This window comes from Taurulus bubalis, assembly GCF_910589615.1.
Source record: "Taurulus bubalis genome assembly, chromosome: 10".
Taxonomy (NCBI): Eukaryota; Metazoa; Chordata; class Actinopteri; order Perciformes; family Cottidae; genus Taurulus; species Taurulus bubalis.
The window spans coordinates 28,812,134-28,828,042 of record NC_136598.1 but is presented as its reverse complement, the minus strand read 5'-3'; the positions used below and the strand labels follow the sequence as shown (position 1 = coordinate 28,828,042).

The following is a 15,909-nucleotide window of genomic DNA, read 5'->3' as shown; positions in this document are numbered from 1 at the left end:
GTCCCGTCGCCGCTGCGCGTGCACATCAACAGAGGAGCAGCAGGGCGGGGCGCGGCCGCGCTGCCTTCAGGGGCTGTGGGGGTTTAGGCATTTATTCGTGTGTGTGTGTGTGTGTGTGTGTGTGTGTGTGTGTGTGTGTGTGTGTGTGTGTGTGTGTGTGTGTGTGTGTGTGTGTGTGTGTGTGTGTGTGTGTGTGTGTGTGTGTGTGTGTGTGTGTGTGTGTGAGTGAGAGAGTGTGAGACCTTCCTTTTCTCATCTTCCTTGCTTCCTTTCCTCGCCTGCATTAGTGTCTTGTAAAAGTCCTCAATCTATTTCATTTAGCTGACTCTTTTATCCACAGAGACTTACAATGCAACTCAACATGAGAACGGACTCACAACAACTGTGGTGTTATAATTGTATGTTGTACATTTATGTTCATATATGTTTGGTGGATGTTCATAGGGAATTGTACATGTGATGGACTTAAGATCTAGAGGGGATTCATGGGGACAGCACAACCTGGGCAGAGGGTCTGTATCTTAGTTGTTTATTATATTATTCTCATGATATTCTTTGAGTTCTCTCAGAAACCAGAACATTATTTTACATCACATTATTATGTGCAATAAAGGAAACTGTAATCACTTGTATGTGATACTACTTTGACATTTTATTGTTTTTCAAACAATGAGAATAAATATGTATTTTCTCTACAGAATACAAGCTTTAATCCTAAAGCTTCATGAATCAAACTTTATTGAATATTTCCCGTATTATATTCATCAAGACAACATTATTAAATATCATATTGGAAGAAAATAGACTGAGCCTTAAAGTGTATTATTATTATATTTATGAATGAACTTTATTATTATACATATAATGTAATTAGAAACAATATAATTGAATCATTAAAGAAACACTACTTTTGTATTTTTATTTTTTTTATTTTTATGAATAGTTAAATGAATGTTTGAAACATGAGACGTGAGGTGACGTGGCCGGTGGGCGTGGCTACAAGACCTCACCTGTCGCAGGTAAAAGTATCTGCGACACCAAAACGCTCCAAACGAGGAAGTGCGCGCGACCCGAACCACAGAGACCTGAACCACAGAGACCCGAACCACAGAGACCTGAACCACAGAGACCCGAACCACAGAGACCCGAACCTTAACGGATCAGAAGACAATGGGCCGCTGGAGTCTGCTGGTCTGGGTCCTGCTGGGTACCGGTCTGGCTCTGGGCTGTGACTGGGACCAGTCCGTGGACCCGAAACAGGGTCTGGCCGTCATGAACGCCTCCATGGGGCTGAGCCTGGAGCGGGTCTCGCAGGTTCCGGACCCGGAGAGCTGCCGGGCCAAGTGCTGCGCCAGGCCGGACTGCGACCTGGCCCTGGTGCAGCTCCCGCCGGACGGCCCGCCGCAGTGCCTGCTGGTCACCTGCGTGGTCGGGGACCGGGACGTGTGCGTCCTCGAGCCCGCGACCCGGTCCAGGGTTTACCGCAGGAAGGGCCAGAGGGAGGCCGGCGCAGAGCCGCGGGAGGCCGGGGAGAAGAGGCGTATCGTCCCGCTGATGAGCTCCTGGGAGCCGCGGAGCAACGGGACCCAGAGCCGTAAGAGAATCATTGATTATGTTAATATCGATTATTGATCATCTCGATTCTTTGAGCCAAGAACGGTAAGAGAATCAATATATCTGATCAGGGGGATTATCGATTATCTAATATTGATTATCTTAATATTGATTATCTAATATTGATTATTGATTCTTCTTAATTCTTTAAGACCCTTTAGATGTGGTCTCTGAGGACTATGTGGTCTGCAGCAAGTTAATCAATATCTCTAATTAAATTATATTGATATACTCAAGTGAAGAAAAGTTAATATTAAGTGTGTTATGATTAAAGCTAATACATAACTTGATGATACAACAGTGGGCTTGTTTCCTCCTCTGACATCAACAAACTCACCTGTCATGTGAGCGCAAGTCATCACTGAGGAATGCAGGTCTCTGTTCTCTGTTCAGGGCTTCAGGTCTGACCGGTCGCTCCACTTCCTCTGAGAGCATGAAAACAGAAGAATATTTATTAGTTAGGATCAGGAAGTTAAAAGATGACAAATAATATGAACATTTCATGGCAGTTTATTGCGGGGTAATATGGTACTATGAGCTCTCTAGTGGGGTAATATGGTACTATGAGCTCTCTAGTCGGGTAATATGGTACTATGAGCTCTCTAGTGGGGTAATATGGTACTATGAGCTCTCTAGTGGGGTAATATGGTACTATGAGCTCTCTAGTCGGGTAATATGGTACTATGAGCTCTCTAGTGGGGTAATATGGTACTATGAGCTCTCTAGTGGGGTAATATGGTACTATGAGCTCTCTAGTCGGGTAATATAGAGTAATGTGATCTCTCTCCTGCGTCCTCGTTAGTACACGAGCTGCAGCATTCTGGATCAACTGGAGAGACCCAAGGGACATACCGGAGCAGCCTGATAATAAGGAGTTACAGTAATCCAGTCTAGAAGTAACAAATGCGTGAATCCGCTTTTCTGCATTGCTTTGAGACAAGATGTGTCTGATTGTTTAAATGTTCCGTAGGTGAAAAAAGGCGGTCCTTGAGATTTGTTTTACGTGGGCGTTAGTTAAAGGACAGGTCCTGGTCAAAGATAACTCTGAGATTCTTTATGTGGTGCTGAATGCCAGAGAGGTGCCATCCAGAGAAACCATATCATCAGATAATTGATTTCTAGTAAAGTAACTTGTTAAATTTGGATCAGTGTGTTGATGGGTTCTCTTTGTCCCTCTCTTCAGTTGGTCCAAGGTGTGAGTCTGTTGTGGTGTCAGGTTTCTGTGGTCTAACCGGTTCTGCCAACTCTGATCCTGAAAACAAACACCTGAACACACCTTTACTGACGACTCTTTTTGTCACAGATTCCTCACCCGCCATCTTTCTGTCTGGCCGTTTCCCGACTGAATTGATCAACACACACACACACACACACACACACACACACACACACACACACACACACACACACACACACACACACACACACACACACACTACTGTGTGTGTTGCAACAATAGAAGTTAGAAGGAATTTGAAACCAACTGGGAGTGACCAACTCAATCACCACTCCCTGGTCTTATTGGGTAAAGGGGAGGTTCAGGGTAGTTTGATCTCAGGTATAAACCTGGTGGACTACGGGGACCTCCTCACCCTGTACCCAGAACCAGCTGGTTCCTGACTCCTCACCTAGTACCGAGAACCAGCTGGTTCCTGACTCATTACCCAGAACCAGCTGGTTCCTGCCTCCCTGCAGATCCAACATAATGACATGTGATCACTTATAGTACTTGTTATATGTTCTCTGTTTAGTAAAGTTCGTAACATTTAAGTTCAGTTCTTCATGCTTTGGATAAAAACATCAGCTAAATGTAATGTAATGACTGTATTCCTGGTAGTAATAACTGTAGTAATAACTGTAATACATAGTAACTGTAATGCTGGTAGTAATAACTGTCATCCTGGTAGCAATAACTATACTGCTGGTAGCAATAACTGTAGTCCTGGTAGCAATAACTATACTGCTGGTAGCAATAACTGTAGTCCTGGTAGCAATAATTATACTGCTGTTAGCAATAACTATACTGCTGGTAGCAATAACTGTAGTCATGGTAGCAATAACTATACTGCTGGTAGCAATAACTGTCGTTCTGGTAGCAATAACTATACCACTGGTAGCAATAACTGTAGTCCTGGTAGTAATTACTGTAGTACGTACTAGCTGTAGTATGTACTAGCTGTAGTACATAATAACTGTAGTACATAACTGTAGTACATAATAACACTAGTGCTGATAGTAATAACTGTAGTACTGGTTGTAATAACTGTTGTCCTGGAGGTAATAGCTGTAGTCCTGGTAGTAATAACTGTAATACATAATAACACTAGTGCTGGTGGTAATAACTGTAGTGCTGGTAGTAATAACTGTAGTAATAACTGTAATACATAATAACTGTAGTCCTGGTAGTAATAACTGTAGTGCTGGTAGTAATAACTGTAGTAATAACTGTAATACATAATAACTGTAGTCCTGGTAGTAAATACTGTAGTCCTGGTAGTAATAACTGTAGTAATAACTGTACTGCTGGTAGTAATAACTGTAGTCCTGGTAGTAATAACTGTACTGCTGGTAGTAATAACTGTAGTCCTGGTAGTAATAACTGTAGTAATAACTGCAGTACTGATTAACCTCCTTCATGATTCTGTCGTTCTAGAAGTGTCTCAGGATGTTGAACCTGCTGCAACAGAGTTGGCCCCTGCTCAGGAGAAAGGTAACGTGTGTTGTTGGGTTGTTTGGGTTGTGTTGTTGGACGTGTATGATTCAGTCACTTTTTCTTCTCTCCCACAGAAATGTCTGCTGCTGACTTGGCCGGTATGTTTGAACTGTTGTCTCACATGAAGATGATTTAATTAATTATTTGGGTGTATGTTCCCTGTGTGTCCATCACTGAGGTTATTACAGCAGCAGATCTCTGCCTGAATGAGTCCCAGTGAAGCTCATGACTCGGGGTTAACGTCTGTCACGGCCTGGCTCAGGCGCCGCAACAAAGTACACTGAAGACGCAGCGGTCCGAGCAAAAACAATGACAATTGTCAAAAAGGCTTTATTTGGGTGCGCACGAGAGCTGGCGACAACGGAGAGCCTGCGGTCGCTATCGAGAGCCCCTTGGCCGGCCCAGAGGCGGAGCTTTATTCCCCCAGGAGCACCGGGCCCAGGTGCGTCTCATCACGCCGTCCTGCAGGAAGCAGAGGGACAGACAGACAAACAGACAGACAGGTAAGCAGACAGACAGGTAAGCAGACAGACAGGCAGACAAACAGACAGACAGGTAAGCAGACAGACAGGCAGGGGAGCCGTCACACCCTCCCCCATAAGAGCTGGGTCCTGACGGGAATCCCAGCCTAAAAAAAAAACAACTGAGCCTAAACAAAGCCCAGAGGAAACTAATAACTAAGTTCACCCCACTAGGGAGCCCTGGACAACGGGTCCGCAACCACATTGTCCGTGCCCTTGATGTGCCGAACATCTAGCCAATATGACTGTAACAACAGTGACCACCTCATCAACCTCTGATTAGGACACTGCAAGGAGTTTAGAAATGTCAAGGGGTTATGGTCGGTGTAGACCACCACAGGCACCACCCCCGAAGCGATGTAAACATCAAAATGTTTTAGCGCCCAAACCAATGCCAGCGCCTCTTTTTCTATTGTGTAATAATTCAGCTGATACGAATTGAACTTCTTCGAAAAGTAACTCACTGGCTTAACAGCACCCAGATCGCCAGCCTGCAGAAGGACAGCTCCCGCGCCCACGTGACTAGCATCCACCTGAAGGGAAAAGGGACGGTCAAACTGCGGGGCTGTCAAAACCGGGGCACTACATAGCAAAGCCTTAACTCTCTCAAAAGCCTGGTGGCAGGCGGGGGACCAGACAAACAGGGTTTTCCCCTTCAGCAAATCAGTGAGTGGCGCTACCACCTCAGAGAAGTTCCTGCAGAACGCCCGGTAGTACCCAACCAGACCCAGGAAACGCATCAGCTCCTTCTTTGTGGCGGGTGCCGGATAACGTTCCACCGCGTGGACTTTCTCCTGCACCACAGAAACCGTTCCCTGGCCGACCACCCGCCCCAAGTACGTCACCGTCGCCCTTGCGAACTCACACTTGGCGAGGTTGATGGTTAGACGTGCCTCCGCCAGGCGTTCGAACAGCGTTCGGACGCGCTCTAAATGAGAAGGCCACGTATCCGAAAAGACCACCACATCATCTAGGTAGACCGTACACCCCTCCAAATCTCCCAGAACTTGCGTCATAAGCCTCTGAAACGTTGCTGGGGCATTACGCAAGCCGAATGGCATGACCCTATAGGAGTATAATCCGCTCGGCGTTATAAACGCCGAAATCTCGCGAGCTCGGACAACGGAACCTGCCAATACCCCTTTAGCAAGTCAAACTTGCTAACAAATTTGGCAAGGCCTACTTGGTCAATACAATCCTCCATCCGTGGGAGCGGAAAAGAATCAGGCTTAGTCACTGCGTTCACCTTCCGAAAATCGGTACAAAACCGGGGAGTGTTGTCAGGTTTAGGGACCATAATGCAGGGGGATGCCCAACTTGAAGCCGAGGGCTCAGCAATCCCGCACTCCAACATGTACTTAAGTTCAACATCCAGGTGTTTACGTTTCTCAGGGTTAACCCGATAGAACCTCTGCCTAACCGGCTGCGCATCTCCAACGTCTATATCGTGTTCGATGAGGTGCGTCTGAGTAGGAGCATCACCAAACAACTGAGAAAAAGCTCTTAGGACCTCGGCTAGATCTGCCTGCTGCGACGCCGCTAAATGCCCCAGCAGCACAGGCAATCTATCCAACGACTCAGAGTTCTTTAAACGGCCTTGCAGCACCGCCGGATCCAGATCAGGCAACCCATCTTCTACCCCATCCGCCTCGGGCTGAGGGGCATAAACCACAGAGACCCTGCCAACTGAACATGTTGGGCGCACGTCCTCCGGAGGGGGCCGAGCTTCAGCACCCGTCGGACCGGACACACGACCGTAATATGGCTTTAGCAAATTCACGTGACAAAGCTGAGTGGCTTTCCTGCGTGCCGGAGTGGAAATAATGTAGTTCTGGTCAGAGGTTTGCTTCAGAACCGTAAGTTGACCTGTGAACTTCGCCTGAAACGGTGAGCTCACTATAGGAAGCAAGGCAAGTACTTGGTCACCAGGCCTAAAGACGCGACGGTCATACAAGTGCTTCATCTTGACTTGAGCTACCCCCAGATTCTTCCGAGCTAGTTCTCCAGCAGTGTAAAGCCTACGTCTAAAACTATTGACGTAGTCAACCAAATTCTTAGGAGGCTCAGTCTCTTTCCAGTTGCGGGATAGGGCAGCCAAGGGACCCCTGACAGTGTGAGCAAACACCAGCTCATTCGGGCTAAACCCAGTGCTCTCCTGTGTCACCTCTCTTGCTGCCAGCATCAACCAAGGTAAACCCTCCTCCCAGTCTCTACCTAACTCCATGCAGTAAGCGCGTAGGAGGGACTTCAATGTTTGATGAAAGCGCTCCAATGCCCCCTGACTCTGCGCATGATAAGCAGAGGCCTGGTTGTGCTGGACACGGAGCTGCTTCAACACCTGTGCAAACATACGGGATGAGAAGTTAGTCCCTTGATCTGACTGGACGACCTTCGGAATGCCAAACACTGAGATGAACTGGGAAAGTGCCTTTACCACTGACCTAGTAGTGATGGTACGCAAAGGGTACGCCGCCGGATAGCGGGTACTCTGGCACATATCGGTCAGAAGATAGACAGCACCCGATTTGGCACGAGGCAAAGGACCCACACAAAGAATTATCAAATGCTCAAACGGTTGGCTGACTGGTGGAATAGGGCACAGCGGCACAGGTTTTAACGTTTGGTTCGGTTTGCCAGTCAACTGGCAAATATGGCATGTTTTAATAAACCGGGAGACATCTTTTTTAATAAGAGGCCAGAAGAAGTGCCTCAGAACCCGGTCATATGTCTTCCTCAAACCATAGTGCCCCGACTCATCATGAGCCACTTTCAACACCGACTCCCGGAGTGCAACCGGCAAAACTATTTGAAACACCGGCTCCCCGACACAACTCTCCCCGTGCCGCACCCACTTCCTCACCAAGACCGAATCCTTAATGAAGTAACCCCCGTACCGGCTAGCACTTCCGCTTTAGAGCGAACCTGACGAAACAGCCTCTCCAGAGAGGGGTCAGCCTGCTGCTCCGCCACTAGGTCACTGCGGGATATAGATACAGGAAAGTCAGACAGAGGCAGTAAGAATTTACCTGTAACCTTTTCCCCATCCGTCTGAGACCCCGGTCTCGCAGCCACCATCGCCCGAGTCACTACACAGGCCGCGAACCCCTCAGGACAATCCTGGCCCTCTACGCCTGGTTCTGACTTCAGTGGCGCAGGGGCCAACACTGGTGGAGGCACATCTGCCCAGACTCGTGCACCCCCCAAATCGTTACCCAGGATGACAGCAACTCCCTGGATTGGAAAAGCCGGACGCACAGCTAGCGCAGCCTCACCCTGGAATAACTCACATTGGAGGTTTACTCTGTGCAATGGAACCAACAGCACATTCAGATCCATCCCCCGAACCGGAGCAAAATCTCCGGTTTTCGATGCAACGGAAAAGGGAAGAACTCCAGCGAGAATAAACGAGTCAAACGCCCCTGTGTCCCTCAATATCGTTACTGGCACCGCCACCTCACTTCCCACCATGGACACCACACCTTAAACGGCAGGTAGGGCTCCAAACCCACCATACCCGAGTCCTCTACCCGCACGTGAGGACCGGCAGGAGCGACAATCTGACAAACGGGTGCGGCTAACCCTATGCCTTTGGGGCGGAACTGGGAAGCAGTGTTTTTTGGCTGGACCCTCAACAGCGGACAGTCCACTTTCCAGTGGCCTTGTTCACGACAATAATTACACGTGTTCCCCGCCTGGCGGAGGTTACCGCTACCTCTAGCCCCGGGTTCCCCAAACCCGTCTCGGTGCATAAGCACATAATCGTCAGCAAGCGCTGCGGCCGCAACAGCATCTGTTATTTTGTGTTCACTGATGTACACAGCCACACGTGAGGGAACAGACCTTTTAAACTGCTCCAGGACCATAAGGTCACATAACTGCTTAAAATCCCCCACCTCTGACGCAGCGCACCAACGAGTGAACTGGACAGTCAGATTCCATGCAAACTCCAGATGACTCTGACCTTCTTCCTTTTCCATGTTCCTGAACCGCTGCCGGTAGGCCTCAGGAACCAATTCATATGCCTTTAACACCGCCCCTTTCACCAAAGAATATTGCTGACTGGCCGCATCTGTCAATGAGGAGTATGCCTCCTGTGCCCTCCCAGTCAGCACGCACTGTAGCATTAGCGTGCGCGCTGAATCCGGCCACTTACGTAATTCAGCCACACGCTCAAACAAAGAAAAAAACAACTCAGGATTTTTTCCAGAAAACCTTGGCACGAGCCTTAAGTTGCCTAAGATGTCAAAGTCATCCCCAGGCTGTTCTGAGGGAGACAACTTCCCCCTTGGCCCAGCAGCAGCCAGCTTCCCCTCTTTAATCAAGTCTAGCCTAGCCTGCTCCACCTCCAACTTTGCGTTTTCCATTTGTTGGTGCATCTTCGCCACAGCCACCTCCTTCTCCAACTGTGCCTGCACTTTAAATCTATCATGGTCCAGCTGCAACAACAATAATTCCTTTTGTTGGGAAAAGGTTAAGCTAGATGTGGCGAGGGGCGGAGCACTTACGTCCTCCTGGAGCACAGCTGATGCACCTTCCGTTAACACTTTTCTTTCCTCCAACCCCAACCTCAAAACGGCCTTAACTCTGTCCTTCAACCGTTTATCACCCACGTCAATGCCATAATATTCTGCTATTTTCAGCAGTTGCTCCTTCGTGCAGAGATCCAAATTCTTCTCCGAAGGAGAAGCCACGAAGTGGTCAACACTCTCCATAGCCAAGTGTGTCCGAAACCATCAACGGGAGAAAAATAAATAAATAAATGAATGAAAGCTACCGGTGTGTAGTCCACAGCCAATGACGTATCAGCAGCGCGCCCCTCTAGCTGACTACCTCCCCACCCACTAACTAAAACAATAAACTCAACCCTAGTCTTCATGTGGTTAATGGCGGCGGGTATTTATGCACTGGAGCCCAGTGGCGAGGGAAAGCAACCAGCAACTGGCGACTGCCCTGCACCATGGAAGTGCTCCCGAGACGAGACGCCCTAGCCGCGGTCCCCACAGCACTACCAAAACAAAAAACAAAAAATGAGGAAACTCAAAGGAGTAACGCCGCTGTACCTGACAGGGGAGCGCCGCTTCAAACTAATTCAAAATCAGATCACACGGAACAAAAGATCCCGGACGAGCCCCCACATGTCACGGCCCGGCTCAGGCGCCGCAACAAAGTACACTGAAGACGCAGCGGTCCGAGCAAAAACAATGACAATTGTCAAAAAGGCTTTATTTGGGTGCGCACGAGAGCTGGCGACAACGGAGAGCCTGCGGTCGCTATCGAGAGCCCCTTGGCCGGCCCAGAGGCGGAGCTTTATTCCCCCAGGAGAACCGGGCCCAGGTGCGTCTCATCACGCCGTCCTGCAGGAAGCAGAGGGACAGACAGACAGGCAGACAAACAAACAAACAGACAGACAGGTAAGCAGACAGACAGGCAGGGGAGCCGTCACAACGTCTGTCTGGTGAACTTCTCATCAGTGAAGGCAGATTCCGTTTATTTTGTCCTCTTGAACACAAAACAGGAGTTAAAGACATTTCTTAACCAAACCAACAGCTTAGCTCTGCTTTCTCTTGAATTAATAAATGTCCAGTTAAGGAGACACCCAAACATAGTTTAATTAATAAACATACCTTTATGGAAACAGGTGTGTCAGTGAAAGATAAACAGAGCTATAGAGATGAAAAATGAAAAGGTAAAAATACCATTTTGTGTGGTTTGTCCTGTCAGAGCACTGCGGGGCGGAGCCTCAGGTGGGTCCCTGCAGAGCGGCGTTTGAGCACTGGTACTACAACAGTAAGACAGGTAGCTGTCAATCATTCATCTACGGAGGCTGCAGGGGAAACAAGAACAACTACGCCAGCAAGGAGAGCTGCATGGCAACATGTACAGGTGAGCAACACACCTGTCTGGACCTGTACAGGTCACTAACACACCTGTCTGGACCTGTACAGGTCACTAACACACCTGTCTGGACCTGTACAGGTCACTAACTCACCTGTCTGGACCTGTACAGGTCACTAACTCACCTGTCTGGACTTGTACAGGTCACTAACTCACCTGTCTGGACCTGTACAGGTCATTAACTCACCTGTCTGGACCTGTACAGGTCATTAACATACCTGTCTGGACCTGTACAGGTCATTAACACACCTGTCTGGACCTGTACAGGTCATTAACACACCTGTCTGGACCTGTACAGGTCATTAACACACCTGTCTGGACCTGTACAGTTCATTAACACACCTGTCTGGACCTGTACAGGTCATTAACACACCTGTCTGGACCTGTACAGGTCACTAACTCACCTGTCTGTGGCTTTACACAATACATTACATTTAATAAGTTGCCTCCTCTCCTGCAGTCAGAGTGCTTTCCTCCGCCAAGAAGGTTTTCGCTGATGATGAAGTTTCAACAGAATACAAAGGTACAACTACATACATCTCAACACAAATGGATAATCAACAAGTATTTAGATCCTGACTTCTGATGGTAAATGAAACCTGTAAACGATGTGTCTGTCTGCAGATGACTGCATGGCGACCTCTGACCCCGGACCCTGCCGGGCGGCCTTCCCCATGTTCTACTACGACCCCAACACCGCCACATGTCAGTCATTCCTTTATGGCGGTTGTCGTGGAAACCAGAACCGCTACAGCACCAAGGACGAGTGTTTGAACCGCTGCAGACGAGACGGTAAAGACTCAACCGGTATCTAAATGTTTATCTGTATGTATATCTATATACATACAGGATTTACTGTGTGTGTGTGTGTGTGTGTGTGTGTGTGTGTGTAATAATGTGTACGTGTTCTTCCTCCAGGTTCCTTTGAACATCATGGAAAAGTTCGTGAGCGTTGGACTGCAGGTCAGTTTTTACTCTGCAGGATTTTTAGTCCTTCAGTTTGTTAAGATATTAATACCCGTCTATAATGATACCCGTGGGTAAGATATTAATACCCGTCTATAATGATACCCGTGGGTAAGATATTAATACCCGTCTATAATGATACCCGTGGGTAAGATATTAATACCCGTCCACACAATCTTCTTCTTGTCTCTCGTCCAGCTGTCTTCCTCTTCGTCGCTCTGGCAGCCATCTCTGCTCTGCTGCTGGTGACGCTCGTCGTCATCACTCTGAGACGCCACAGTCGGTCCCGCCGTCCATCTTCCATCAGGTAGCATTTAATCTCTATGAACAGATTCTGCACATGAATTTAATGAATTGGATGGAAACGGGACACGTTTCTGGTTTCCCTGGTTTCCGTTTGTGATCCTTGTGGAGAGCAAAAGAGGAAGGGCGCACTGGCTGAGCCGTGCCGTCAGAACCATCGACCACGGTCCACCAGCTGATAACGAGCCAGACTACCTGAGCGTGTCCTTGCTCACGTGGTCCATCAAGTGATCGGACTGTATCAGTAGGTGTAGCGGCGTTCCGTCGGCGTTGTTTTCATTAAGCCGCTAAAGAGCTGCAGACACATTGAGTTCCTCTTCTCACGCGAATGACAGGAGACCGTTCATTTCCTTTTCTTCGGTTTTATTTTGAGCAGCAAAAAACACTCACAAAATACACAAAAACTAATAAAAGGTCACACGGTAAAATAACTATCTGCTCTCATCCTAATGCAGCTCTTCCTCACACCTGCTGCCGTCATGACGTCATTAAATCACCTGGCTCGAGCGTCAGTCATTACTATAAACATCTTTCAGTTCATCTTACCTATAGTTCCTACACTGAGCATAATTCTGAATATTAAATTATAAACACTCTTGAAATATCAATTAACCAAAAAACACACTTGTGGCTCTTACAGTAGGATAAAAGGTCTTCAGACTGATTGGGTCCCAATACCCTCCTCAGTGCTGCCCCCTGCTGATGTTAAACTCTATCTGCGGCTTATGAGCTGGTTAATGCATCAGCGCCCCCTGTGGCTGTAATCTGGATCACATGACAGACTTCAGGAAAGTTTGTGTTGAAGGTCTCCTTGTTCCCTCAATCAAAGGGTCTCTCTGCTGGAGGAGGGGATTATTTATGTATTGATTGATGTAATGACTGATGTAATGACTGATTGATGTAATGACTGATTTACTGACTGACTGACTGACTGATGTATAATGATGATATTTGTCTCTTCCTGCAGTGATAAAGAGGAGTTGCTTCCAGAACCAGATGAGCAGTCCTCTCTGGAGTCTCTGGCTGTCCCAGAGAGCCCCAAATCGGACACGGCCTGAGGAGAGGGTCCGGAGCCGAGCCAGTTCTGTAGCATTATTTTACAAGTCCTGGTTTGATCTTAAAGCTTCTATTATCTGGATTATTAATAGAAAACTTCAGAACTCTTGATATTGGTTGGTTTCTAGTTTTTAAACTTTACTTCTGTATTGTGAACATTAATTCAACAATAAATTAGGAAACAGAAAATTAAATGATTTAAATTACAATAAACCTTCATTTAGAGTAATTTATTAAGTAAACCCTCCAATCATTTTGTGTGTTTATATAATGTCTGTATTCTTTTAATTATCATAAATGACTTGTGTTTTTTTATACAAAATCAGCAATATGAAGGCTTCACTTTGTTTCTATATTTTATAGGTTAAACTATTAAAAAAGTGTGTTTTTATTATTACACATGAGTTTATCTTGTCAGGTAACGTTCGGAGTACTGTTACATGCAAATATTAGTTTCATATCAGAAGTAAATGCACCCATCTGTTTTACTATTGAGAAGAAAAAAAATAGATAGTAATAGTCAATCATTTTATTGTTGAGAAATACATTGTTTTGATGTCAACTGACAGGAAACAGAATTTATTTTATCTGTAAATCAGCAGCAGTTTGTGACAGTTGTGTGTTTTCATAATAATAATAGTGTATCTGTTGGCATAAGAAACCAGCCTGGGTTTAATATTCTTTGTGATTTATCAATGATTCAATAAGATATAATAATTATATTTCTGTTCCTGCCTTTAAACTGTACTCAACTGCCTCAATAAAACTTTATTAACACCTCGTCGATCTGATCAACGTTCAAATGTACATTCCCAGAAACATTCACCGATCATACAGTTAGTGTCTATCGAGGCTATATGTGCTCGAATGAAAAACATATCACGTACATAAAAGATCATGTTTGACGTTATTGAGCCCCAGAAAGGAACTCACCGGATGTACATTCATGATTGTTTAATATGTTCTGTTCAAGATCCTGAACAAATCCTAATCCTGAACAGTCAATATTAGAATTGTTAGTTTTTATTTAGGGATCGGGGTTAGGGATAATACAACTTTAATCTTATATATCTTTTCTAAGTACGCTTTGCATGTGGCAGGGACAAAGAGAACAAGAAACAAAATAGAAAGACCACCATGTGTCCACCACCATTGTCCCTGTTTCCACCATCGTCCATCACTATTGTCCCTGTTTCCACCATGTGTCCACCACCATTGTCCCTGTTTCCACCATCGTCCATCACTATTGTCCCTGTTTCCACCATGTGTCCACCACCATTGTCCCTGTTTCCACCATCGTCCATCACTATTGTCCCTGTTTCCACCATGTGTCCACCACCATTGTCCGTTTCCACCATCGTCCACCATCATTGTCCCTGTTTCCACCATCGTCCATCACTATTGTCCCTGTTTCCACCATGTGTCCACCACCATTGTCCGTTTCCACCATCGTCCACCACCATTGTCCCTGTTTCCACCATCGGCCACCACCATTGTCCCTGTTTCCACCATCGGCCACCACCATTGTCACTGTTTCCACCATCGTCCACCACCATTGTCCGTTTCCACCATCGTCCACCATCATTGTCCCTGTTTCCACCATCGTCCACCGCCATCGTCCCTGTTTCCACCATCGTCCACCACCATCGTCCCTGTTTCCACCATCGTCCATCACTATTGTCCCTGTTTCCACCATGTGTCCACCACCATTGTCCGTTTCCACCATCGTCCACCATCATTGTCCCTGTTTCCACCATCGTCCACCGCCATCGTCCCTGTTTCCACCATCGTCCACCACCATCGTCCCTGTTTCCACCATCGTCCACCACCATCGTCCCTGTTTCCACCATCGTCCACCACCATCGTCCCTGTTTCCACCATCGTCCACCACCATTGTCCCTGTTTCCACCATCGGCCACCACCATTGTCCCTGTTTCCACCATCGTCCACCACCATTGTCTCTGTTTCCACCATCGTCCACCACCATTGTCCCCGTTTCCACCATCGTCCACCACCATTGTCCCTGTTTCCACCATCGTCCACCACCATTGTCCCTGTTTCCACCATGTGTCCACCACCATTGTCCCTGTTTCCACCATGTGTCCACCACCATTGTCCCTGTTTCCACCATCGTCCACAACCATTGCACCACAAGTACAACCTGGAAGAGATGTAAGAACATCTGAACCAACACACCAGAAGATGGAAGCCATTCCACCTTGAGCTCTGGGTGTGAAGGGACTCCACTGAAGACCTTGTTGGAAAGTGGTGGGTAATCACATATGACGATGATAGAATTGTTATCTGTCTGCAGGTGCCCTTGAGGTCAAAGTCATGCACAACATTGTGCGAAACTGCTTTTATTGGCCACGACTAGAGGACAAGGTCTGGTACATGACATGTATATGATACAACCTTGCAAACCCAAAACTGTGGTCACAACCGAAACACTGGATGTTTTGTAAAAAATAAAGTATATTGAGTTATCAACTAAAATGTTATGATGCTGATTGGTGTAGTGTATGTTCAATTTGATCAATCATCAACTCTGGATGTTTTGCCTGACCTCCCGGTTTAGGTTAGGGTTTTTTTTCTCATTTTTTTCTTCCTTGTCATCTTATGACTTTCTGTCTCCTAATTATGACTTTCCGTCTCATATATAACTTTCTGCCTCATATATGATTTTATGTCTCCTAATTAGGACTTTCTGTCTCATAATTATGACTTTCTATCTCAATTAGGACTTTCTGTCTCGTATATGACTTTCTGTCTCATTAGGACTTTCTATTTCATAAATTCAACTTTTTAGCTCAAAATTATGACTTTCTATTTCATAATTAT

At 46.7% G+C, this 15,909-nt stretch overlaps 1 protein-coding gene across 3 annotated transcripts; it reads left to right on the top strand.

The window, feature by feature from the left end:
• Positions 1-1,054: 1,054 nt before the first annotated feature.
• Positions 1,055-13,859, top strand: spint2 (serine peptidase inhibitor, Kunitz type, 2). Of its 3 annotated transcripts, XM_079225381.1 has the most exons (9): positions 1,055-1,594; positions 4,268-4,324; positions 4,402-4,425; positions 10,570-10,731; positions 11,204-11,266; positions 11,368-11,535; positions 11,662-11,706; positions 11,908-12,016; positions 12,980-13,859. In XM_079225381.1, exons 1-9 carry the CDS (start codon positions 1,171-1,173, stop codon positions 13,068-13,070), a joined length of 1,143 nt encoding a protein of 380 aa, XP_079081507.1. In that variant the 5' UTR covers positions 1,055-1,170; the 3' UTR covers positions 13,071-13,859. The 3 variants fall into 3 exon arrangements, with proteins under 3 accessions (XP_079081507.1, XP_079081508.1, XP_079081509.1); XM_079225382.1 differs by lacking the exon at positions 4,402-4,425; XM_079225383.1 differs by lacking the exons at positions 1,055-1,594; positions 4,268-4,324; positions 4,402-4,425 and adding an exon at positions 9,758-10,182.
• The last annotated feature ends 2,050 nt before the right edge of the window (positions 13,860-15,909 follow it).